Below are 25,884 nucleotides of genomic sequence, written 5' to 3' on the forward strand. Positions count from 1 at the left end.
TCCTACCATTCCTCTTTCATGTCTACCAGCTCCATTAACTCTTGCTAGGCAGGGAAATCGTAACGGAAGGCAAATCGACCACGAGAACCGCAAGACCTCGATTTTGAAATTGCCACAGTGTTTGCGCTTATGTCAGGAAAAAGGCGCAGAGACTATGAAAAAGTTCTTTGTGAAATAAGAGCTGATAGGTGAGCAGGCCCTCAAAGGTGAAGAAGTTTTGATTGACTTTGATGTAAGTGTATGGCATGCTATTCCTGACATTTTACCAAATGTTATGATCCGTGGTTGTGCTTTCCACTGGAGCCAGGCTGTGTGGAGGAAAGTGCAAGAATTAGGCCTTTTAAGTTCTTACACAAACGATGTCGGCACTTACAAGTTTTTAAGGCAGTTGTGGCGCTCCCATATATGCCACAGGAACATATAGAAGAGCAGATATGGCCTCCTCACACGTGGTGCGTCTTCTGTCGGAGCATCAGAACAAAATAGTGAGGTTGAGGGATGGCATAAGAGATAGACTAGACCTTTCTCAGGTTTGATCTCGAAAGAAAAACAAAACACAATAAAAGAAAATAAAACACAATATAATAAAAATAGCTTTAACATAGTAAATATGGATGTGGGCTGAGTTGGCATAGTGGGCCGAGCTGGAAGTGGGCCAAGTTGGCAATGGACCGAGTTGGTAGTCACAATGGGCCAACTTGGTGATGGGACGAGTTGGACTACATCCGAACTACTTACCTGTGCGGAGCGATCAGGTTTTATTTTGGCTGTTACACGGCCGGCCCCTGAAGTGCAAAGAGTATTTCTTCAGAAGCAAGCCGCATCACCATTTTCTAAAAAGAAACAATTAATAATCCTTCATTTTATGGTTTATTTTCAATGAATCTGATTTTATTTTCTTGTGGAAATGTTATCTTAACCCCTTTTCCACCTAAACAGGCTTGGGGCCCCCAGTTCGGAATCTGGAGTTTTGGGTGGGGGAATACCAGAAAGGAGTGCTTTGCAGCAATAATAATCGTAACAAATGCATAAGAAAGACAAGATCACCAGCTAACACCTAACATTCCTCACCTAACCTAACTTAAAAGCCGTATCCTTTCCCCCACTTCACCACTAGATTATAGGATGAACGGTGGACAAAAAAATTTACAAAAGTATAGACCCACTTACCAGAATATTATGGAGTTGGAGGATATAACAATGCTTGGAAAGCTGCAATTCCCCTTCAGCCAATTTGTATAAGGAAAAGTTAGGACTACCCACCCCAAAACTTAAACTTCAAATTAACTTCAAAATAGAGATGGGAATTTCAAACACGTCCTTCAGACAAGGAAACACTAAAATTACATCGCTTACACCGACGTCCTTTCGTCACTAAAAGAGCGATCACACCTAAAGCGTTCCTGTTGTAGTCGATCCACAAATACCTCCACAAACCACTCACAGCATTTTTGCTTTAGAATTAAATTATGCTTTGAGCATATTTCAATCATCACTTCTTTACCACCACTAGACAAATAGTAATAAGATTCACCGTATCCCCATTGCACTGCAAACAATCGGTAGGAAATCGATGCTCTCTGTCAAAATAATGCCAGAAGGGCCAGCTAATGCCTCTGCCATAGCTACAGTAAGACAAAAATGCCGGGTTTTTCCTTCATTATTCAAAGTATTCAGTCCAAACAAGGATACCAGTGGGACTGGACAGGTAACCTTTTTACTACCCGCTGAAATCCTAGTGAAACTTAGTTTTCGACTGAAGTCTTCGTAATTGGTTATGTAAAACCATGACGTTTATAAACGATGTCACACTCTCAGCCAATAATGAGTAACAAACTGCTTTTGTTTGCGTAAGAAATTGAGTTAAAGGGTTCATTAAAAGTAAACATTACCATAGAGGAAACATCTCTCCCGACTTAGGAACAATTCAAGGTAAAAACTTCATCAAGCTCTTTTAATTCCACCCCGTTCAATCTCTCATATAATGACTACACTTTTTATATAGCTTTTCACATGCTCTTTGCACGCAGGTGATTATTTTTTTTTTATACCCAGTGCGGAGTGCTTCTGAATTATTTCCGTGCAAACTACCCTGATAGGTGTTACAGATAGGGGCTAAAGAGAAGCTACAAAGACTTTTAAGTAATGGCTACAGTGAACAACATGAGGTGAACTGACAAAACTACCCCTCTACAGGGTACCTAGCCCGGTAGGCTTTGGCCCCCACCCTGGCCAACTACCTACCTAACCTAACCTAGGGTATAACGTCCTCACCTAACCTAGGGCATAAAGTCCTCATCTAACCCCGGGAATAATGTCCTCACCTAGCCTGGAGACTTTGCCCTCTAGTTGGCCACAACCCTTCCTAAGCAGCTCACCTAACCTCGGTCTCCTGGTCCTCACCTGGTCTAGGCCACAGCCATCATAACCTAGGTTACCCGGTGCTGGCTTAACTCCAGTGTGATGTCACTTTAGAAACCTTGCCTTAACCACAATCAGAACTTGCAGGTATCATGGTGGTGTTTAATTACATAAAAGTATTTTTTAGATTAACCTTTTTGTGATATCCCCACCTGAAAAGACTGCTTTCCTACAGTGAGCCCCATAGGTAGGTAATTATAGTACAGGTTAGCTAAAAGAGAAAGCACTAGTTTCTAGAACTTGGCCTAGCTTAATTACTACTGTAATTTACTATTATTGAAATGGGGTGTACCCCTAAACGACATTAAAATACTCACCTCACACCGAACCGTAGAAAAATCATATTTTCGATTCCTGATAACCAAAAGCTAAATGAACCTTATCTTGCCTAGCATGGAACTTCCAGATAGGAAGTACAGGCAATGTTTAAAATACTACTATGTACTTCGCATCTCTATTTCATTTCCCCACTGCGGCTCTCTATAATTGTAGATATACGGGGTTCCATTCGAAACAGAAAAAAATACAAGAAACAAATTATCTTCACCCAATGAACAATGACTACTTAGTAGGCTAAAAGCTGAAACTGTCTACTTTTCTATCAAGCTGCTTCAAGCAACGCCTGAACCCCCAAATCCCAGTGACTGGTGAAGCTTGAAATGAAGGAAAAGGTCAGCTTTCAAACGCTTTCCACGTACCCTCATTTCTTTGCTAAAGGACAAAATATTTTCTTAAAATGCTGACCGTCCTTGCCACAAGGCCACAACATATATGGAGGAAATTCTGGGCATTAACTCCGCACGGACTGGAAGGAACGTTCCCGCGATTACGAAAGCCACTGTAAAGATTAGGGCTTCCAATGTATATCGCCGTTTTCAGTACTAGCCCCTAAGAGATAATTATAGTCGACCCGCGAAAAATAACCATGAATTCTTAATAAGCAACCCAAATACAATAGGAAACTATGATTTCCAAAGAAGTGCCCGACGCGGAGTCATTACCTAGATTTACCCAAGAAACTTATGCCAGTCTCCGTAACAAAATTCGTCGGTAAATATCTTGGTAACAGCAAATTTGCCATAGATTTTGGTATGGTTTTCGGATGGAGCATATCAAGGAGACTTCAAAGCACTGCATAAAACTTCAATATCGAGTTTGGACTAAAGGTACATACTATATATATATATATATATATATATATATATATATATATATATATATATATATATATATATATAAATGCATATATATATATATATATATATATATATATATATATATATATATATATATATATAAATGCATATATATATATATATATATATATATATATATATATATATAATATATATATATATATATATATATATATATATATATATATATATATATATATATATATATATATATATATATTTCATATTGACAAGAAAATGAAAAACATCGTCAGAGGATTTGAAATGTATAAATACAACATTGTTAAAACAGAAAATGAGACTAACGAAAGTAAAGTGCTTCAATGTATCCAAAAGATAGGTAATGAAAATTCATAACAGTAAAAGTTATTATACAAAGCCGGTGATGTTAATCAAGGTTTGGGAACCATGATAGCAAGAACATTACCATTCGTAATTTTGCAGCTTAGATATTACATTCCACTGCGCCAAATTGAAACTGAAAGGAGGAACTGTGACAGGGTAGACTATGGTCAGGATCTACAGGCCATTGAATCTACTTCTGGAAACGAATGCAATGTTACGTGATTGCTTTAAAAGCTCAACAGTTGTGGTCGAAAGGAAATATATATCTTGCTGGTGGTTCTTTGATATATATGAGCAAAAAGTAAATATCTGGGACAGGTTCTCGGGATCAATATTTCTATTATGGGAGGGTCAGTGAGAGTTGGCGAGAAAGAGGTGGAAGGAACATGAGGAGATCGAAGGCTTTCAGGTGGTTGGCAACTGTTTACACCACGAATGTTCTATGGAGCTATGAAAATTCAGCTATAATTAATAGCGCACTTGCCGAACAATCTGCTTGCGGTATATTTTAGGCTAATATAACCCTTGTAAATCAATTACTGATATAAATGGATATTGTGAGTCATTCAGCATCCTTGAGATAAAGTAAATAAAATCATCAGAACGCATTTGAAGGACTAATCAAAGTGTGCTGCCAAATTTGATAACCTTACGACTGACTCATATAATTTATACTCAAAATTGAAGTTGAATTTTCTTTTTAGTTTGTTTGTCTTGTTTATCCTTGAATGCTGAAAGATTCAGATGTATTTATTCTTAAGACTTACTCAGATAAATAAGAATTGGATTTTAATTCACAATTGTTTATTTTCGAAAGATGAAAGATGTGATACTCAGTCAAAACTTTTTTACATTTACACTCTATCAACCGTAACAACATGGAATAATAGCCAATATGTCTATATATACTATATATATATATATATATATATATATATATATATATATATATATATATATATATATATATATATATTGTTGAGCTGATTGTTGACAGAGGTTATCCCACCCTCTTTAACATATTAGTGGGTGCTTCCCTTTTTGTTATTATAGTTTTACACATTTCTTTAGATGCCATACAGAGACAATTGCTGAATCGGTTGCAGGCCTATGTTCCCCAGGTCCTATGTTCCCCAGATCCTATGTTCCCCTAGTCCGATTTTCCCCATTGGTCCTATGTTCCCCTGGTCCTATGTTCCCCAGGTCCTATGTTCCCCAGGTCCTATGTTCCCCTGGTCCTATGTTCCCCAGGTCCTATGTTCCCCTGGTCCTATGTTCCCCTGGTCCTATGTTCCCCTGGTCCTATGTTCCCCAGGTCCTTGTTCCCCTTGGTCCTATGTTCCCCAGGTCCTATGTTCCCCTGGTCCTATGTTCCTTCCCCATGGTCCTATGTTCCCAGGGTCCTATGTTCCCCAGGATGTATTTTCCCCTGGGTCCCCTATGTCCCCAGGTCTATGTTCCCCTGGGTCCTCCCCATGTCCCCATCCCCTGTCCTATGTTCCCCAGGTCCTATGTCCCCAGGTCCTATGTTCCCCTGGTCTTATGTTCCCCAGGTCCTATGTTCCCCTGGTCCTATGTTCCCCTGGTCCTATGTTCCCCAGGTCCTATGTTCCCCATGGTCTATGTTTCCCCAGGTCCTATGTTCCCCCAGGTCCTATGTCCCTGGTCTACGGTCCCCTGGTCCTATTTGGTTCCCCTAGTTTCCTATGTTCCCCAGGTCCTGTGTTCCCCAGGTCCTATGTTCCCCTGGTCCTTATGTTCCCCAGGTCCTATGTTCCCCGTCCTTATATTTCCCCTGGTCCCCATGTTCCCCGGTCCTATGTTCCCCTGGTCCTTATGTTCCCCAGGTCCTATGTTCCCCGAGTCCTATGTTCCCCGAGTCCTATGTTCCCCGAGTCCTATGTTCCCCTGGCCCTATGTTCCCCAGGTCCTTGTTTCCCCCAGTCCCTATGTTCCCCGGTCCTATGTTCCCCAGGTCCTATGTTCCCCTGGTCCTATGGTTCCCCAGTCCCCTTAGTTTTCCCCAGGTCCTATGTTCCCCAGGTCTCCTTTTCCCCTGGTCCTATGTTCCCCAGGTCCTATGTTCCCCTGGCCCTATGTTCCCCAGGTCCTATGTTCCCCTGGTCTTATGTTCCCCAGGTCCTATGTTCCCCTGGTCTTATGTTCCCTGGTCCTATGTTCCCCTTCCCTCCCATGTTTCCCCAGGTCCTATGTTCACCTGGTCCTATGTTCCCCCTGGTCTATGCTTCCCCATGGTCCTATGTTCCCCAGGTCCTATGTTTCCCCTGGTCTATGTTCCCCAGGTCCTATAATTCCCCTGGTCCCTTATGTTCCCCAGGTCCTATGTTCCCCTGGTCCTATGTTTTCCCCACCTCGTCTATGTTCCCCTGGCCCTATGTCCCCAGTCCCCTAGGTTTCCCCTACTGTTCTTACTGGTCCTATGTTCCCCAGGTCCTATGTTCCCCAGGTCCTATGTTCTTCTGGTCCTATGTTCCCCAGGTCCTATGTTCCCCTGGTCCTATGTTCCCTAGTCCTATGTTCCCCTGGTCCTATGTTTTCCCAGGTCCTATTTTCCCCTGGTCCTATGTTCCCCAAAGTCCTATGTTCCCCGGTCTATGTTCCCCTGGTCCTATGTTCCCCGGTCCCTATGTTTCCCCTGGGGCCTATGTTCCCCAGTCCTATGTTCCCCAGGTTCCTATGTTCCCCGGTCCTATGTTCTTCTGGTCCTATGTTCCCCAGGTCCTATGTTCTCCCTGGTCCTATGTTCCCAGGTCCTATTTGTCCTGTCCTATGTCTTCTGGTCCTATGTTCCCCAGGTCCTATGTTCCCAGGTCTATGTTCATAGGGGCCTATGTTTCATCAGAGCCTATGTTCCCTAGGGCCTATGTTTATCAGGGCCTATGTTTATCAGGGCCTATGTTTCCCAGGTCCTTTGTTACCTAGGGCCTATGTTCACCAGGGCCTATGTTTATCGGGGCCTATGTTCACCAGGGCCTATGTTCATTGGGGCCTATGTTCATGGGGGCCTATGTTCATGAGGGGGCCTATTTTCTACAGGGCCTATGTTAACAGGGCCTATGTTCCCAGGTTCTATATTCCCTGGTGTCTATGTTTATTTGGGCCTATGTTCATAAGGGCCTGTGTTCCCTGGGGCCTATGTTCATCAGGTCCTATATTTCCTGGGTCCTATGTTCACCAGGGCCTCTGTTTCCCAGGTCTATGTTTCCCAGGTCCTATGTTTCCTAGGTCCTATGTTCCCTGGGGCCTATGTTCACAGGTCTATGTTTCCCAGATCCTATGTTACCTGGGTCCTATGTTCACTAGTGCCTATTTTTCCCAGGTCCTATGTTCCCTGGGGCCTATATTCACTAGTGCCTATGTTTCCCAGGTCTTATGGTCCCTGGGGTCTATGTTCACGAGGTCCTATGTTTCTCAGGATCAATGTTTCCCAGGTCCTATGTTCCCTGGGGCCTATGTTCACTAGGGCCTATGTTTTCCAGGTCTTACATTTCCCAGGTCCTATGTTCCCTGGGGCCTATGTTCACCAGGGCCTATGTTTCCAAGGATCTATGTTTCCCAGGTCTTATGTTCCCTGGGGCCTATGTTTCCAAAATTTATGTTTCCCAGGTCTTATTATGTTACCTAGGGCCTATGTTTCCCACGTCCTATGTTTCCAGGATCTATGTTTCCCAGGTCCTATGTTCCCTGGGGCCTATGTTAACCAGGAGCTATGTTTCCCAGGTCCTATGTTCCCTGGGGCCTATGTTCACCAGGGCCTATTTGTACAGGTCCTATGTTTCCCGTGGGCCTATGTTCACTACGGCCTATGTCTCCCAGGTCCTATGTTTCTGAGGTCCTATATTCCCTGGTGCCTATGTTCACCAGGGCCCATGTATCCCACGTCCTATGTTCCCTGGGGCCTATGTTCACCAGGTCCTATGTTTCTCAGGTCCTATGTTCCCGGTTCCTATGTTCCCTTGGGCCTATGTTCACCAGGGGCTATGTTTCCCAGTTCCTATGTTTCCCAGGTCTTATGTTCCCTGGGCCTATGTTCACCAGGGCCTATGTTTCCCAGAACCTATATTATGTACCCAGGGGCCTATGTTCACCAAGGCCTATGTTTCCCAGGATCTATGTTTCCCAGGTCCTATGTTCACTGGGGGCCTATGTTTCCCAGTTCCTATGTTACCGGGGGCCTATGTTCACCAGGGTCTATGTTTCCCAGGTCCTATGTTTCCCAGGTCCTATGTTCCCTGGGGCTTATGTTCACCAGGGCTTATGTTTCAAAGGTCCTATGTTCCCTAGGGGCTATGTTCACCAGGGCCTATGTTTCCCAGGTCCTATGTTCCCTGTTCCTCTGTTCCCTGGGCCCTATGTTACCATGGGCTATGTTTCCCAGGTCCTATGTTCCCCATTCTTATGTTCCCTGGGGCCCATGTTCACCATGGGCTATGTTTCCCAGGTCCTATGTTCCCTGTGGCCTATGTTCACCAAGGACTATGTTTTGGAGGTCCTATGTTTCCCAGGTCCTATGTTCCCTGGGGCCTATGTTCACCAAGCCCTATGTTTCTCAGGTACTATGTTCCCTGGGGCCTATGTTCACCAGGGGCTATGTTTCCCAAGTCCTATGTTCACAGTTCCTATGTTCCCTGGGGTCAATGCTTGCCAGGAGCTATGTTTCCCAGGTCCTATGTTCTTATGTTCCCTGGGGCCTATGTTCACCAGCAGCTATGTTTTCCAGGTCCTATGTTCCTTGGGGCCTATGTTTCCCAGGTCCTATGTTCCCTGGGGCCTATGTTCACCAGGGCCTGTGTCTCCCAGGTCCCATGTTCCCAGTTCCTATGTTTCCTGGGGCCTATGTTCACCAGGGCCTATGTTTTTCAGGTCCTATGTTCCCAGTTACTGTGTTCCCTGGGGCCTATGTTCACCAGGTCCTATGTTCCCAGTTCCTATGTTCTCTGGGGCTTATGTTTTCGGGGTCCTATGTTTCCCAGGTCCTATGTTCACCAGGGCCTACGTTTCTCAGTGCCTATGTTCCCTGTGGCCTATGTTCACCAGGGCCTATGTTTCCCAGGTCCTATGTTCCCTGTGTCCTATGTTCAGCCATGTTCCCTGGGGCCTATGTTTCCCAATTCCTATTTTTCCTGGGGCCTATGTTCACCACATCCTATGTTTCTCGGTTCCTATTTTCCCTGGGGCCTGTATTTCCCAGTTCCTAAGTTCCCTGGGGCCTATGTTTCCCAAGTCCTATGTTTCCCAGGTCTTATGTCTCCCAGGTCCTATGTTCACCAGGGTCTAGGTTTTCAGGTCCTATGTTTCCCAGGTCCTATGTTCCTGAGGCCTATGTTTCCCAAGTCCTATGCTTCCAAGGTCTTATGACTCCCAGGTCCTATGTTCACCAGGGCTTATGCTTCCGAGGTTCTATGTTTCCCAGGTCCTATGTTCCTGGGGCCTTTGTTCCCTAGGCCTATGTTTTGTAGGTCCTATGTTACCTGGGGCCTATGTTCATTTATAGGCCTATTGTTGGTTTCCCAGGTCTCATGCTCCCTGGGGCCTATGTGTTTCCCAGGTCTCCATGCTCCCATGGGACCTATGTTTCCCAGGTCCTAAGTTCCCTGGGGCCTTATGTTTACCAGGGCCTATGTTTCCACCAGTGGTCCTATGATTCCTGTACGAACGTTCACCAAGGCCTATGTTTCCACAGGTCCTATGTTCGCTGATGAATGCTCACCAAGGCCTATGTTTCCCAGGTCCTATGTTCCCTGATGAATGCTCACCAAGGCCTATGTTTCCCAGGTCCTATGTTCCCTGATGAATGCTCACCAAGGCCTATGTTTCCCGAGTCCTATGTTCCCTGAGTCCTATGTTTCCCAGTCCTATGTTCCCTGAAGAATGTTCACCATGGCCTATGTTTCCCAGGTCCTATGTTCCCTGACGAATGTTCACCATGGCCTATGTTTCCGAAGTCCTATGTTCCCTGAGGAATGTTCACCAGGGCCTGTTTCCCAGGTCCTATGTTCCCTGGGGAATGTTCACCAGGGCCTATGTTTCCGAGGTTGCCTATGTTCCCCTGAGGAATGTTCTCCAGTCCCATGTTTCCCAGGTTCCTATGTTCCCTAAGGAAGTTCACCAGGCCTATGTTTTCCCAGGTTCCTGTTCCCTAAGGAATGTTCAACACGGCCTAGTTTTCCAGGTCGCCCTATGTTCCCTGAGGAATGTTCTCCACGTCCTATGTTTCCAAGGTCCGATTGTTCCTGAAGGAATGTTTCCCACCAGGGCCCTGTTTCAGATCCTATGTTCCCTAAGGAATGTTTCACCAGGGCCTATGTTCCCAGGTCCATGTTCCCTAAGGAATGTTCAACACGGCCTGTTTCCCAGGTCGCCTATGTTCCCTTAGGAATGTTCACCACGGCCTATGTTTCCCAGGTCCTATGTTCCCTAAGGAATGTTCACCACGGCCTATGTTTCCCAGGTCCTATGTTTCCTGAGGAATGTTCACCACGGCCTATGTTTCCCAGGTCCTATGTTCCCTGAGGAATGTTCACCATGGCCTATGTTTCCCAGGTCCTATGTTCCCTAAGGAATGTTCACCACGGCCTATGTTTCCCAGGTCCTATGTTTCCCAGTTCTATGTTTTCCTCGGGGCCTATGTTTGCCAGGCCCCTAGTTTCCCCTGGGAATGTTTCACCACGCCTATGTTTCCCGTTTCCTATGTTTCCAGGTTCTTGTTTCTTGGGGCCTATGTTTGCCAGGTCCTATGTTCCCCAGATCCTGTTCCTTGTGGCATATGTTTCCCAGGTCTTATGTTCCCTGGGGTTTATGTTCCCTGGGGTCTACATTCTTGGACCTGTTCTTCCAAGGGGTCTACATTCCCTGGAGCCTATGGTCTTCAGTCCTATGTTCCCTGGTCCTATGTTCCCTGGAGCCTATGTCTTCCAGGTCCTATGTTCCCTGGGGGGTCTATGTTTCCCCCTGGAGCCTATGGCTTCCAGGTCCTATGTTCCCCAGGGCCTATGTTCCTGTTCCTAATGTTCAGGGCCTATGTTTCCCAGGTCCTGTTTTTCCTTGGGGCCTATGTTCCCTGGTGCCTATGTTCCCAGGTCCTATGTTCTCTAAGGCTTATGTTCATCAAGGTCCTAGTTCCCTAGATCCTATGGTCCCCATGGTCTTTGATCAGGGCCTATGTTCCTCAGGTCCTATGTTCCATGTGGCCTATGTTCACCAGCTATGTTCCCTGGGGCCTATGTTTCCCAATTCCTATTTTCCCTGGGGCCTATGTTCACCATATCCTATGCTTCTCATTCCTATGTTCCCTCAGTTTCCTATGTTCTGGGGCCTAGTTCCCAGTTCCTAAGTTCCCTGGGTCCTATGTTTCCCAGGTTTCTTATGTCTCCCAGGTTCATATTCAAACCAGAGCCTATGTTTTCCCAGGTCCTATGTTTTCCTGGGTCCTATGTTCCCTGTGGCCTAAGTTTCCCAGGTCCTATGTTCCCAAAGTCTTAAGTCTCCCAGGTCCTATGTTCACCAGGGCTTATGCTTCCGAAGTTCTATGTTTCCCAGGTCCTATGTTCCTGGGGCATTTGTTCACTAGGCTTATGTTTCGTGAGTCCTATGTTCACTAGGCCTATGTGTCCCAGATCCTTATGTTCCCTGAGGAATGTTTCACCAGGCCTATGTTTCCCAGATCCTATGTTCCCTGAGGAATGTTCACCAGGGCCTATGTTTTCCTGGTCCTTTATGTTCCCTGACGAATGTTCACCACCCGGCCCATGTTTCCCAGGTCCTATGTTCCCTGACGAATGTTCACCACGGCCTATGTTTCCCATGTCCTATGTTCCCTGATGAATGTTCACCACGGCCTATGTTTCCCAGGTCCGATGTTCCCTGACGAATATTCACCAGGGCCTATGTTTCCCTGGTCCTATGTTCCCTGATGAATGTTCACCAGGGCCTATGTTTCCTAGGTCCTATGTTCCCTGAGGAATGTTCACCAGGGCCTATGTTTCCAGGTCCTATGTTCCCTGACGAAATGTTCACCCACGGCCTATGTTTCCTGGTCCTATGTTCCCTGGATGAATGTTCACACGGCCTATGTTTTCCCTGGTCCTATGTTCCCTGACGAATGTTCACCAGGGCCTATGTTTTCCCTTGGACCTATGTTCCATGACGAAACTGTTCACCATGGCCTATGTTTCCCAGGTCCTATGTTCCCTGACGAATGTTCATTTCACAGGCCTATGTTTTTCCACTGGTCCTATGTTCCCTGAGGAATGTTCACCAGGGCCTATGTTTCCCAGGTCCTATGTTCCCTGATGAATGTTCACCACGGCCTATGTTTCCCAGGTCCTATGTTCCTGACGAATGTTCACCAAGGCCTATGTTTACCAGGTCCTATGTTCCTGACGGAAGTGATTCACCACGGCCTATGTTTCCCAGGTCCTATGTTCCTTAGATGAATGTTCACCAGGGCCTATGTTTCCCAGGTCCTATGTTTCCCTGACGAATGTTCAACCACGGCCTATGTTTCCCAGGTCCTATGTTCCCTGACGAACTGTTCACCAGGGCCTGGGATGTTTCTCTGGTCCTATGTTTCCCTGACGAATGTTGCCACCAACGGCCTTATTGTTCCCTGACGAATGTTCACCACGGCCTATGTTTCCCACCCCTGGTCCTATGTTCCCCTGACGAATGTTCACCAGGGCCAATGTTTCCCAGGTCCTATGTTCCCTGAGGAATGTTCACCAGGGCCTGTTTCCCAGGTCCTATGTTCCCTGAGGAATGTTCACCACGGCCTATGTTTCCCAGGTCCTATGTTCCCTGACGAATGTTCACACCAGGCCTATGTTTCTCAGGTCCTATGTTCCCTGACGAATGTTCACCACGGCCTATGTTTCCCTGGTCCTATGTTTCCTGACGAAATGTTCACCAGGGCCTATGTTTCCCAGGTCCTATGTTCCCTGACGAATGTTCACCAGGGCCTATGTTTCCCAGTCCTATGTTCCCTGACGAATGTTCACCAGGGCCTATGTTTCCCTGGTCCTATGTTCCCTGACGAATGTTCACCAGGGCCTATGTTTCCCAGGTCCTATGTTCCCTGACGAATGTTCACCAGGGCCTATGTTTCCCTGGTCCTATGTTCCCTGAGGAATGTTCACCAGGGCCTATGCGGGTTCCCAGTCCTATGTTTCCCTGAAGAATGTCACCAGGGGCCTATGTTTACCAGGTCCTATGTTCCCTGATGAAATGTTCATCAGGGCCTATGTTTCCCTAGTCCTTGTCCCGTTCCCTGACGATGTTCGCCAGGGGCCTATGTTTCCCAGGTCCTCTGTTCCCTGAGGAATGTTCACAACGGCCTATGTTTCCCAGGTCCTATGTTCCCTGATGAATGTTCACCAGGGCCTATGTTTTCCTGGTCCTATGTTCCCTGACAAATGTTCACCAGGGCCTATGTTTCCCTGGTCCTATGTTCCCTGACGAATGTTCACCAGGGCCTATGTTCCCAGGTCCTATGTTCCCTGAGGAATGTTCACACCCCAGGCCTATGTTTCCCAGGTCCTATGTTCCCTGACGAATGTTCACCAGGGCCTATGTTTCCCAGGTCCTATGTTCCCTGACGAATGTTCACCATGGCCTATGTTTCCCAGGTCCTATGTTCCCTGACGAATGTTCACCACGGCCTATGTTTCCCAGGTCCTATGTTCCCTGACGAATGTTCACCACGGCCTATGTTTCCCAGGTCCTATGTTCCTTGACGATGTTTCACCACGGCCTATGTTTCACCCAGGTCCTATGTTCCCTGATGAATGTTCACCAGGGCCTATGTTTCCCAGGTCCTATGTTCCCTGTAGGAATGTTCACCAGGGCCTATGTTTCCCTGGTCCTATGTTCCCTGACGAATGTTCACCAGGGCCTATGTTCCCTGAGAATGTTCACACGGCCTAATGTTTTTCCCTGGTCCTATGTTCCCTGACGAATGTTCACCAGGGCTGATGCTTCCCAGGTCCTATGTTCCCTGACGAATGTTCACCAGGGCCTATGTTTCCCTGGTCCTATGTTCCCTGACGAATGTTCACCACGGCCTATGTTTCCCAGGTCCTATGTTCCCTGAGGAATGTTCACCACGGCCCTATGTTTCCCAGGTCCTATGTTCCCTGACGAATGTTCACCAGGGCCTATGTTTCCCTGGTCCTATGTTCCCTGACGAATGTTCACCAGGGCCTATGTTTCCCTGGTCCTATGTTCCCTGACAAATGTTCACCAGGGCCTATGTTTCCCAGTCCTATGTTCCCTGACGAATGTTCACCAGGGCCTATGTTTCCCAGGTCCTATGGTTCCCTGACAGAATGTCACCAGGGGCTAATGTTTCCCAGGTCCTATGTTCCCTGATGAAGGTGTTCAACAGGGCCTATTGTTTCCCTTGTCCTATGTTCCCTGACGAATGTTCAACCACGGCCTATGCTTCCCAGTCCTATGTTCCCTGGACGACAATGTTCACCAGGGCCTATGTTTACTAGGTCCTATGTTCCCTGATGAATGTTCATCAGGGCCTATGTTTCCCTAGTCCTGTGTTCCCTGACGAATGTTCGCCAGGGCCTATGTTTACCAGGTCCTATGTTCCCTGACGAATGTTCACCACGACCTATGTTCCACGAGGAATGTTCACCCGGACCTATGTTCCCTGACGCATTCATCAAGGCCTATGTTCCCATGGTCCTATGTCCTTCGCTGAGGAATGTTCACCACGACCTATGTTTCCCAGGTTCCTATGTTCCCTGGAGAAATGTTCACCACAACCTATGTTTCCCAGGTCCTATGTTCCCTGAGGAATGTTCTCCACGGCCTATGTTCCCTAAGGAATGTTCACCAGGGCCAATGTTTCCCAGGTCCTATGTTCCCTGAGGAATGTTCACCAGGGCCTGTTTCCCAGGTCCTATGTTCCCTGAGGAATGTTCACCAGGGCCAATGTTTCCCAGGTCCTATGTTCCCTGAGGAATGTTCACCAAGGCCTATGTTTCCCAGGTCCTATGTTCCCTGAGGAATGTTCACCAGGGCCTATGTTTCCCAGGTCCTATGTTCCCTGGGCCTATGTTTTCAGGTCCTATGTTCCCCAGATCCTGTTCCCTGTGGCCTATGTTCCCCAGGTCTTATGTTCCCTGGGGCTTATGTTCCCTGGGGTCTATGTTCAATCAGGGCCTATTGTTTTTACCCAGGTTCCTATTTTCCTTTTGGCCTATGTTCCTCAGGTCCTATGTTCTCTGAGGCTTATGTTCATCAGGTCCTATGTTCACCAGGGCCTATGTTCCCTAGGTCCTATGGTCCCCATGGTCTTTGATCAGGGCCTATGTTCCTCAGGTCCTATGTTCCATTGGGCCTATGTTCATTGTGGCCTATATTCATCGAGGCCTATGTTCCCCAGGGCCTATGTTCCTCAGGTCCTATGTTCCCTGGGGTGTATGTTCATCGGGGCCTATGTTTCCCATGTGCTATGTTCCCTGGGGCACATGTTCCCTGGGGCATATGTTTATTGGGGCCTATGTTCATCAGGTCCTATGCCCCCTGGGGCCTATGTTCCCTAGGGTCCTATGTTCCCAGGGCCTATGTTCATCAGGGCGTACATGGCTTGTTTTAGGCTTGTGTAGGTGCAAGATACCGTCACCTGTCCCATGGTCTCTCATAGAAAGCCAGGCCGATCACATGGGGCAACCCACCAGCAATCCAAAACGTATCCTCTCCTTGTCGGATTATGACGTCAGAGAGGCCTAGGCTGGATTCAAAGCCACTGTTTATGACAGAGTCTGCCATTTGTTTGTAAACAAAGCTGGTGTTTAGTGCAAAGCTCTTTCTTGTGCTTATTGTAAACGGGTAAACTGAAACTGTTCATGACAAAATATTAAATTTTATTGCTTACAGTAGTTGTGCCTATGTACCTAGTACACATAAAATGCCTTGTTGTTGTGCTATTTACTGGTGTTCTTCCAGTGAAGGTAAAACCAAAGGAGTAACTCTCATAACTTTCCAAAACACATTGAAATGAGAAAGACATGGATACACTTATGTAAAAGGAAGGACCTCTTCAACCCCAATACAGCAATCATATGTAGTTAGTTTTCATTTTAAAGATGCATTTGAGAGGAACCTGATCACAATGTTCATGTCTTTGCTGATGCTCCACACCTACTGTGGTCAATAAGGAATTATTTTCTTGATCACAGACTCAAGAAGTGACGGCAAATTATGTAAAAAGGGGATTCGTATAGGAACTTATGATGAGGGGCAAGAGCGATCTGACAACCTCACATAAACTGTCGAGGAAGCATATACAGATCCATGCCCTTCAAAGTATGATTTCAGAAACAACTGCGATCTGCATGTGTTATTTCATGTTCTACCTGTGATTATTCCTTAAGTAATTGCAGAAAACACCTTTGCGGTGATGTAAAAAATGTGACATCTGTTGACTAATCTGTTAAGGAGAAAGGTTTCACTGCAATGAGATATGAACCTTCAAAATTGAGTAAATTTTTTAAGAACTAAGCAAATTATAATCATGTGTTTTATTCAATAACAACAACAGTTTCCACGAAAATTTACAACAATGACTTTCAAAAAGTTTATTATTGTCAGAATCTGTGATCTCTTGATCTCTCACAAGGTCATACTATTGGAAATCTATTGAAACATAGGCCCCAGGGGGACCTGAGAACATAAGTCCTGAGGAACATAGGGTCTGGGGAACATAGGACCTGGCGAACACAGGACCTGGGTAACATAAGTCTTGGGGAACATGGGGCCCGGGGAACATAAAACCTGGGGAACATAGGCCCTGGTGAACATAGGACCTGGGGAACATAAGTCCCAGGGAACATAGGGCCCAGGAAACATAGGCCCTGGCAAACATGGTACCAGGAGAACTACAGTACTTAGGGAACATAAGGCCCCGGGAACATAGGCTCTGACAAACATGGTACCTGGAGAACATAGGGCCCAGGGCACATAGGCCCTGGCAAACATGGTACATGGAGAACATATGCACAACTCTACTGCATCTTCTTTGACAAACCATTCTCATCTGATAACAAACTTTCCACATTATTAGTGATAAGGCATACAGAGGTTTGAAAAACTTTATGGAACATTGTTAGATTATAAGAAAAGACAGTCATTCAGTTATATATGCACGCATATATATATATAAATATGTGTGTGTGTGTTTCCCCTCTTCCCTTTCAGAGGGGGATTACGCCAGAAAGGTGCCGTTCTCCGGTTTCCAGCAAATGTCAAGGGGTTTAGGTTGCATTTGCAATGGCTTTTGCTTAACCCCAGCTGACACTAGTATGCATTCACAGCCACATCGACTGGTGGGCCCCATGCCGCTAATCGAACAACAGGCTTTTCAAGTGCTAGATCAATGGTCACGTTGTTTGATGTTCTATGAGTTTAATATAGCACATTTAGCAACGCAGGGTATTCCCAGTAACACTACCAAAAAAAACAGGACGAGCCTCACAGCACTTGTCCCTCTCTCTCTCTCTCTCTCCGTAAGAGATAAGGTGACCTTGATCCAACACCCAACTGATGCGCTTTGGAAAAACCGCTCCTCCCTCTCACTCACTACCTGTGAACCAAGGCCCCCCGCCCCCGAACTCGATGAAAGAAACCTCTGTCTTAGGATATTATGTCTTCTTCTTCCTGCGTAGTAAGGAAATGGATGGCCCCACAAGAGTGTGTTGGAGTGTTCAGTTGGACAGTTCACCAATCTGAGTCAGTTTAGTTCTGTAGGTGGTGACTTCAAGACAAGATGGTGAGACCATTTCTTTTAGCAGAGCTTTTCATAACCGTCTCTCTGTCGTTTTGGTCTGGTTGTTACTGCACCAGCGATGGAAGTAGACCGTACTTCTCTCCCTCTGGAGGAAGGTTAAAAGGTAGAGAATTATTATTATTATTGTTATTGTTTATTGGAAGGAAACCCTCTCTCAAACAATTATTATTGGAAGCTTTGCTGGGTCAGCTGCAGTTATTAGAAAAATATAGAAGACTATTTACAAGTTAAGTGCAACTGATGAAGCAGTATCTTCCAATATCAATAGTATGATTAATGCCACTGCTGCCCCGGCTATCGCTTATGCAGGTTGAAGTTTCTGCAATTATTAAAAGTTCCAGTCATATTCTTGAGTTTTACATATGTGGTATATGTGCATGTGTAATCTGACGCGCACACACACACACACACACACACACACACATATATATATATATAATATATATATATATATATATATATATATATATATATATATATGTGTGTGTGTGTGTGTGTGTGTGTGTTTGCGTGTGTAAGTTGGGGGTATGTGCATGTGTGTGGATATACTTAGATGTAATACGTACACATATGACCTTAGCATATTTAAAATGCAGACAAATAACAAGTCGAAAATCAAAAGCTTTACACAGAATAGAGCTCGAACTTAAATCAAATTACTATTAACGAACGAAGACACAAGGAAGATCATTATATATATATATATATATATACCTATATATATATATATATATAATATATATATATATATATATTATCCAAACTGTTCTTAAAGAAAATTGTTTTTTCTGTAAATAAAAACGTCACCTTAAAGACATTCAGTGTGGGGTCGCTGTTGTAGATGAACCTACTCATCTTCATTGGTCATTTCATAGCAACAGTTTGGATTATATATATATATATATATATATATATATATATATATATATATAATATGTATGTATGTATGTATATATATATATATATATTATGATCTTTCTTGTGTTCTTCGTCGTTATAGATGAGTTTAGAAGATCGAGTTCTATTCTGTGTAAAGCTTTTGATTCGACTTGTTATGTCTGCATTTTAAATATGCTAAGGTCATAAGTGTACGTATTACATCTCTGTATATCCACCACACATGCACATACCCCAACTTACACACACACAAACGCACACACATATATATGAATCATGGTAATGTGATTGACTCATATATATATATATATATATATATATATATATATATATATATATATATATATATATATATATATATACATAGAAAATTGTTTTTCTGTAAAAAATAAAAAATAAAAAAAAAGTCACCTTAAAGACATTCATTGTGGGGTCGCTGTTGTAGATGAACCTCCTCCATCTTCACAACGGCATAGACAAGTGTTTTACGGAGTGACGGGAGCCATCCTGACTCCAGCCTTTCCTCTAAAGACCCCCATACATAGAGTTTGTCTGAACGACTGTCTGAACGATTGTCGTTATCGACCCTCACACACACTATTCATACAGTATGAACGATCTCCGCACCGATTTCAGTCTGAACAAAGATTTTGTCTCGAGAAGACGGCATCATCTCTAGAAGAAACGAACGCGATTATATCGGCAGACAAACCCATACATACATTGAACGATCTGTGTATGACAGACTTCAGTTGCAAGCCATCAACCTGGTCGTGACAGATTCCTGCTGAGATTGTTCAGACACGAAGCTCCGCCCACTTTTGCATTCAGACCATCCCATACACAGTGTTTTTGCGAACGATACAGACAGTCGTTCAGTGTTATGGGGGGCCTTAAGGCTCTGAGTCTGAGCTGTACCAAGGGTGCCCTTTTCAAACGAACAGTGACTACCTTCAAAAAATGATTACATTTAACTTCATCACTTTGTTCTCCTTCCATTCCACAGGATATTCTTTCAGTTTAAGTAAATTAAATGTATCCTTATTATATAATGTATAATATTTGTATGCAGTATATAACTGCATTATTCTTTCAAGTAAAGTTTGATTTCAGTTGAACAGTATATAGAACTATTGAAAAAAAAGTCAATGTAACCTTCTATATATATATATATATCTATATATATATATATATATATATATATATATATATATATATATATATATACATACACTTTTATTCATTAAAGAAATGCAGGCGCTGATACTGTTTTTTTGGGATTTAACCTGCTAGTTCAAAGGGTCAAAAGTATTTGTCGTGCGCTGATACCAGACACTACCGATGCATGAGTATAGATTTGCCTCCCCCCCACCCCCCCACCCCCCTTCTCTGGAAAAATATGCTCCGGTCGCCTTAGAATGTGCTGGCTTGTCCCCCAAGCGTCTAGGTTCAGTGAACAACCACAAATGTCCTTACTTACCATTAGGCTTAACCTCCTGACTAGATTTTCTGCGACAGATTAGCGAAGTATTTCAACTGGAACTTTCATCTGATACCTAACTTGATGTAGATTTAAAATTCATTGTCATTTTCGTTCTCTAGAGCTCGATGGCAAAACGCAAGATTGGAAAGTTTCTGAAGGAGTCAGACCTAGCCGCACAAATTCAGTGTCTCAAGTTCTTCCAGAGTTGTGGACGGACGTCGTCGGGACAGAAGCGGAAACAGAAGTGTGCGAGATGGAGGACGCCGTCAGCACCGTCTGTGGAGAGTTATCAAGGAGGCGGGATTTCTCTGGGCAGGATTTTGGCTCACTGTTGAACCGGACCATCAGTCTACTTGAAGCAGAGGAGAACAAGTTCGTAAAAGGTAAGAAAACACGTGGTCAACTTGAGCAATGACTGATATTTATTCTCATCAGACTAAAGTCCCTGTATATTTGTTTAAATCAAAAGAGAGGTTTTTTTTTCTTCCTTCTGTGATTTTTTAAACAAATCCTGGTACGTTTCAGCCATGGAGAAACTGTCTGTCATCGAGGCAGTTGTTAATGAGACTCTCACCAGGGCCCTTCAGCAATGGAAGAACATCAAACTTGGTATGTAAAATGTTGGTCATTCGAACTCGACTTCAAATTTATTAATACGTACATAAATAACGCCCCCCCCCCACCCCCCACACGTGTGAGCATGAATACGTACGTGTGAAAACTATCATTATTTTGCAATGCAAAGCCAGCATTAATAATCTTATGTTATGGGCAAGTTTTTAAGTTATTTTTACATTCTAGATACTACAAGGTTGTAAGTGTTAAGTGTAATGCTATTAAAATTAGATGACAAAAATGAAAACTAGGATCAAAATGATGATAGTAGACAGGTTACAAAAAATTGCATTAATGATATCATAGAAATATTCTGACCACAAGGAAATAACAATAATAACATGGCAGCGTGAACATGTTTCATCATTAACATTTATTGTCCTTCTTATGTGATGTGACCTCAAGTTCCTAATCATTTCCACTTTGATCAAATTAATTCTGGTTCATCTGTCCAAGACTGTGGTTGTTAGTGTCTAGAAAATGGTAAACCATCATGCACTGATTGTTCAATACTGATAGGGTTTCTGTGATCGGGTTTTTATTATTATTATTATTATTATTATTATATTATTATTATTATTCAGAAGATGAACCCTAGTCATATGGAACAAGCACTCAGAAGCCATTGACTTGAAATTCAAGCTTCCAAAGAAAATGTTGTTCATTCGAAAGAAGTAACAGAAAGAAGGGATCACCTATTAGAAAAATAAAAACAAAAAAATGAAAATTTCAAATCAAATTAATAATAATAAAAAGATTAGATCAAAATGTGAGTAAATTATTAAAAGACACGAATAGATGTATTGGGCTTCGCTTGAACCTCTGAAGTTCCAATTACACTACATCCTGAGGGAACCAGTTTCACAGTCGAGTAGTTGAGGAATAAAGGAACTCTGGAACGATAAGTCCGACAGCGAGACACATTTACTGCATACTGATCATTGATGCTGCTGTTCAGCAAATCGGGTTGCTCTAAAATGATTTGTAAAGGAGGAGAACACACACACACACACACACACACACACACACACACACACGCACACACACATATATATATATATATATATATATATATATATATATATATATATATATAGTGACCGTTGTTATGATGATGACCGATAGGTTTACTTAGTGGGGGGGCTTAGTAAATTACTGATCAAGTTAGGAATTTTCCAGCGCATCAATATTGACGCTCTCCATTAGAAGAAAATGTGTATACAGAAATTATTCGTTAGAGCAGCATATATATATATATATATATATATATATATATATATATATATTATATTATATTTTTAAAACAAAGTAGCCAATTTTTTCTTGCAAATTCAGAGCAACTTCGCCAAGCCTTGCAAAGATGGATGGCACCACTTCGAAGGCTCTTGCTATTTCTTCAGCTTCACGGAAGGCAACTGGTCGCAAGGGCGCCAGGAGTGCCAGGAGATGGGAGGTGACTACGTCAAGATAGATAACACCAGAGAATGGAATTTTGTCGCAAGTAAGTACCATGAAGATTGAGTTTGTCTTCCGTGTTGCCATTCTGGAGCAGCGCCAAATTGGTTCCTTACTGGAAAATCGTCATATTTCCTCCAGTGTCTTTTGTTTGTTTACGAAAGTTTGCAGCTCAGATTTGATCTTTAACTTGGCTCCTCTCAGATAACTCACAGGATTAGGATTCATACCTTCATAAAGGATTGTCACACATTATTCTATCTACATGGGACCATTAAACCAACGGTAGGCGCTAAATCATGTTTTGTTTAGTTCACGTGTATTACAAGTAGACACCTCAGCTGCCGCCGGTAAAGTAGTGATCATTTAAAGAATCAAGATTTTCGAAATAAGACAAATTGTGCTGCCCACATTCCACAAGGAAATCATTTTGTTCAACAGGCCACGTATCGGGGAACTCATATGTAGGCCTAACTGACGCAGAGGAGGAAGGAACCTACAAGTGGATTTCAGACGGGACAGTTCACAGTGACTGGCAAGTTTCTTGGTAGGTGTTACTTCAGTTATTAAACCCGTATCCCTTCAGCACTTAACGAATAAGTCAATTGATAAGGTAATGTGCTAGTGTGTTTTTGTGTGCGTTTAAACAGGTGGCCTTGTAGCTATGTAATAATGCAGACACGCGAACACATGAAACGTACATATACTTTTTGGTGGGTCTCTATATGTCTGGTATATGGACATTCATCAGATGTAAAAACAAACAGTGAGAAAGATGTGCGATGTGGGATGAGATTCTTAAGTGAAATATGATCACAGACTTGGGATAACATTACTGAACCTTCCTGAGAGAGCTGTTGAAAAGATAAGGATGTTTCCTTTCCCCAGGTGGCATCGCGGTCAACCAGACAACCACAACGGAGGAGAGAACTGTATCCACTACTGGCTCATTTACGAGAAACTTCTCTGGAATGATGCCTGGTGCAAGGACAGAATGAGGTAAGGCAAAGATCCGTGTCTTTTTGGCCATGTCGGTTAATTCTACGATGGTTCATTCTACGGAATATCTCTATGTGACCCCTCGGGGGTAAAAAAAGAAGAAAAAAGATAAACATAAATAAATTTCTCAAGCTCACTTGCATTGCATAATATTTCTTTTTAAATATCGTTCAGAGAACATTTTTTTATTAATAAACTATATCTGCGGAGCTCCTCTGTAGAAATACTGCTGGGACTAGTTTCCTTCTTATCCTCTTGTAGCTTTGGCCCGAGTGATCTGCTCTTGATGGCCCTATTTTGAATGGTTTCCAAAACCTAATTAAACTAGAATCAATTTAGCAATTTAGTTTTGCTCCGATCAAAAATGCTGAGATACGTAGTACTAAACGGAAGTAGTTTATTCATCTTTTTAAACGGAAGAAACATCGAATGAAATACATCTCAATTATCTTTATTTATTCCAGATTGCTTTATTAGATATTCAAATAGTCCTATATGCCTAATATGTTAAAAGAGCTTATTGGAAATGTAATTGGAATATAAAATTTAGGCCAATGACCAAACACCTACGATGTCATTCAGCGCTGAATGGAAAATTTAGGGTAAAAGAGGTTTTAAAGGTGTAACAGGAGGAAAACCTCGCAGTTACGCTATAGAATAATATTGTTAAGAGAGAGTAGAAAGTAAGGTAATATGAACAGTGACACAGTAAAAGGTGTATGATTTTTTTTGTGGGTTGTTTTTTATCATCCCTTATCAACTTCAGTCATCTGAGCCATTGAAAATACGAAAATTGTATGTGCTTTAATTTGGTATAATTGTAAGTCAGCGGCGAAAAAGACACATTTACTGTCTTTTCTTTCTTTCTTTATTTTTTTATTCCAGACACATCTGTGAAATGAAGGCGTCGGACGTTGTGGCATAAGGCTGAATGCACAGCAACCTTCCTTCAGAGTTAAGTAGGAAAGAAAGACAAGAAGGTGGATGCTGTCAAATCTGAACACCGGCAGTCAAAATAACGCTAATGATTTTCCCTGTCTGGTAGTCGTTACGTCCAGTGCGTTTTGATGGAAGGGAACTCGCCTTGGAAACATCTACTTTTAATTGGCCTGTGTAAAACTTCATCGTTAATTCTTAAATAAAATTCATCATAGCTATACTTGGAAGAGATGCCGATTCCTAAGAATTACTCTTCGATTCAATTACTTTCGGTCTTGTCTTAAAATAAAACCCAAGACAATTAGTTTCTGTTATTCTTATTCCAAGCTTATATGTCTGTTTAAGTGCCTACTAAAGAATAAAAGAGAAATTAAGATATGACTGTATATGAGCCTAGCTCATTCTCGTATGGCCGAAAGCTCATGTTCCAAACATAGAAGGTAAATATCTGAAGATACCATAACTACGTAGTTCGGTTTTCTCCCACCAGGCCCAGGGCGGCGCTGCAGGGCCTTGCGGCCAATTTGAAAGGTTTGGTTACGGTAACAGCGCACTACTGAGCATGTGCTTAGTGGGATTGTGAATTTTGTTAAATCCAGCTCGCAATAATGGTAAGATGTGCGGCCTAAAGGTGCTAAAATAGGGGGGGGGGGGGGGGGGGAGTTGGAAATCTTCAAGAGAAAATGGGTCAACATTTCACAGGTAAACAGAGCATAATTGAATTTATTTATATTTAATTTTGTGCTCATCAGATATAGTATGTCGTCGTAGCAGTAGATCCCGTTTGTCTCTTTAGAATGTCTCCATTATGTTCTGCATATTATCGTAGCGCATAAATGTAGGGACAATTTAATTTTGATATCAGAATATCATTAGTATGCAGCCTACATACCGCATGATATAAAGTAAGAACGATCTTGATGTTATCAAAAATGCTAAGTGGTACGTAGGTCTATAGGTTTAACACTAGATGTGTCAAGCAGTCCTCGTCTTTTAAGCATGTTACTGTGATTCATGAGGACGCCTGCTGTATTTTGTCAGTCTTTAAAAAATTGTCTGCAGTAACTGTATATGAAGGCTTGTATGATATGGTTTTTTTTTTTTTTTATGAAATGCTTACCAACATACTTGGTTTCTCAACAAAATCCCGAAACATCACACTTGGCGGGAGCGTTTTAGGACGACGTAAACAAAGCTTAGAAAACGACTCATATTCGATTTTTAAGTTAACATTGTGTTAACATGTCATACTGTCAACATATTGTAGCATTTAATGGCATTGAGGACTCCAGTTTTGAAATCGCAACTTCATTCATCTCATATATGCAACATCATATAAAGTAAAAACGAGCTTGTCCGTTATTGAAAAGGCTGGGTAGGAAGTAGATGTGTAGGTTACTGGTTTGGTCAACAAGTCTCGTCTTTTCAACATGTTACCGGGAAAGTGTTATAGGACGCCTTAACCAAATCCTAGAAAAGAACATCTATTACTCTGATCAAGGCGAAAAATATTCGTATTTTCTTATGCGTAACAAACTTTGGCTAAATGTATGTTTTCATCGATCTAAATGTCTCATAGATTGGTAATAGCAACAAAATGAAATTTGGTAACCTATAGGATAGCCCTATGCCCTCAAATTAGGTAAGTTTCTATATCATTTAAACTTTTCTCTATATACAGTTTGTTTTTGCATATATAAAAATAATTTCTTCAT

At 43.0% G+C, this 25,884-nt stretch overlaps 2 protein-coding genes across 3 annotated transcripts; both read left to right on the plus strand.

Moving 5' to 3' along the window:
• The first annotated feature begins 17,674 nt into the window (after window positions 1–17,674).
• LOC135219720 (uncharacterized) lies at window positions 17,675–20,841 on the plus strand. Of its 2 annotated transcripts, none has more exons than XM_064256718.1 (3): window positions 17,675–17,884; window positions 20,281–20,544; window positions 20,687–20,841. In XM_064256718.1, exons 1-3 carry the CDS (start codon window positions 17,761–17,763, stop codon window positions 20,776–20,778), a joined length of 480 nt encoding a protein of 159 aa, XP_064112788.1. In that variant the 5' UTR covers window positions 17,675–17,760; the 3' UTR covers window positions 20,779–20,841. The 2 variants fall into 2 exon arrangements, with proteins under 2 accessions (XP_064112788.1, XP_064112789.1); XM_064256719.1 differs by having other exon boundaries at window positions 17,685–17,884; window positions 20,365–20,544.
• Window positions 20,842–22,085: 1,244 nt separating this feature from the next.
• On the plus strand, window positions 22,086–24,473 carry LOC135219722 (hepatic lectin-like). The gene is made up of 4 exons (XM_064256720.1): window positions 22,086–22,277; window positions 22,673–22,778; window positions 23,120–23,230; window positions 24,116–24,473. Exons 1-4 carry the CDS (start codon window positions 22,223–22,225, stop codon window positions 24,153–24,155), a joined length of 312 nt encoding a protein of 103 aa, XP_064112790.1. The 5' UTR covers window positions 22,086–22,222; the 3' UTR covers window positions 24,156–24,473.
• Window positions 24,474–25,884: the final 1,411 nt, after the last annotated feature.

This window comes from Macrobrachium nipponense, chromosome 1 (assembly GCF_015104395.2).
Source record: "Macrobrachium nipponense isolate FS-2020 chromosome 1, ASM1510439v2, whole genome shotgun sequence".
NCBI classification, from domain to species: domain Eukaryota; kingdom Metazoa; phylum Arthropoda; class Malacostraca; order Decapoda; family Palaemonidae; genus Macrobrachium; species Macrobrachium nipponense.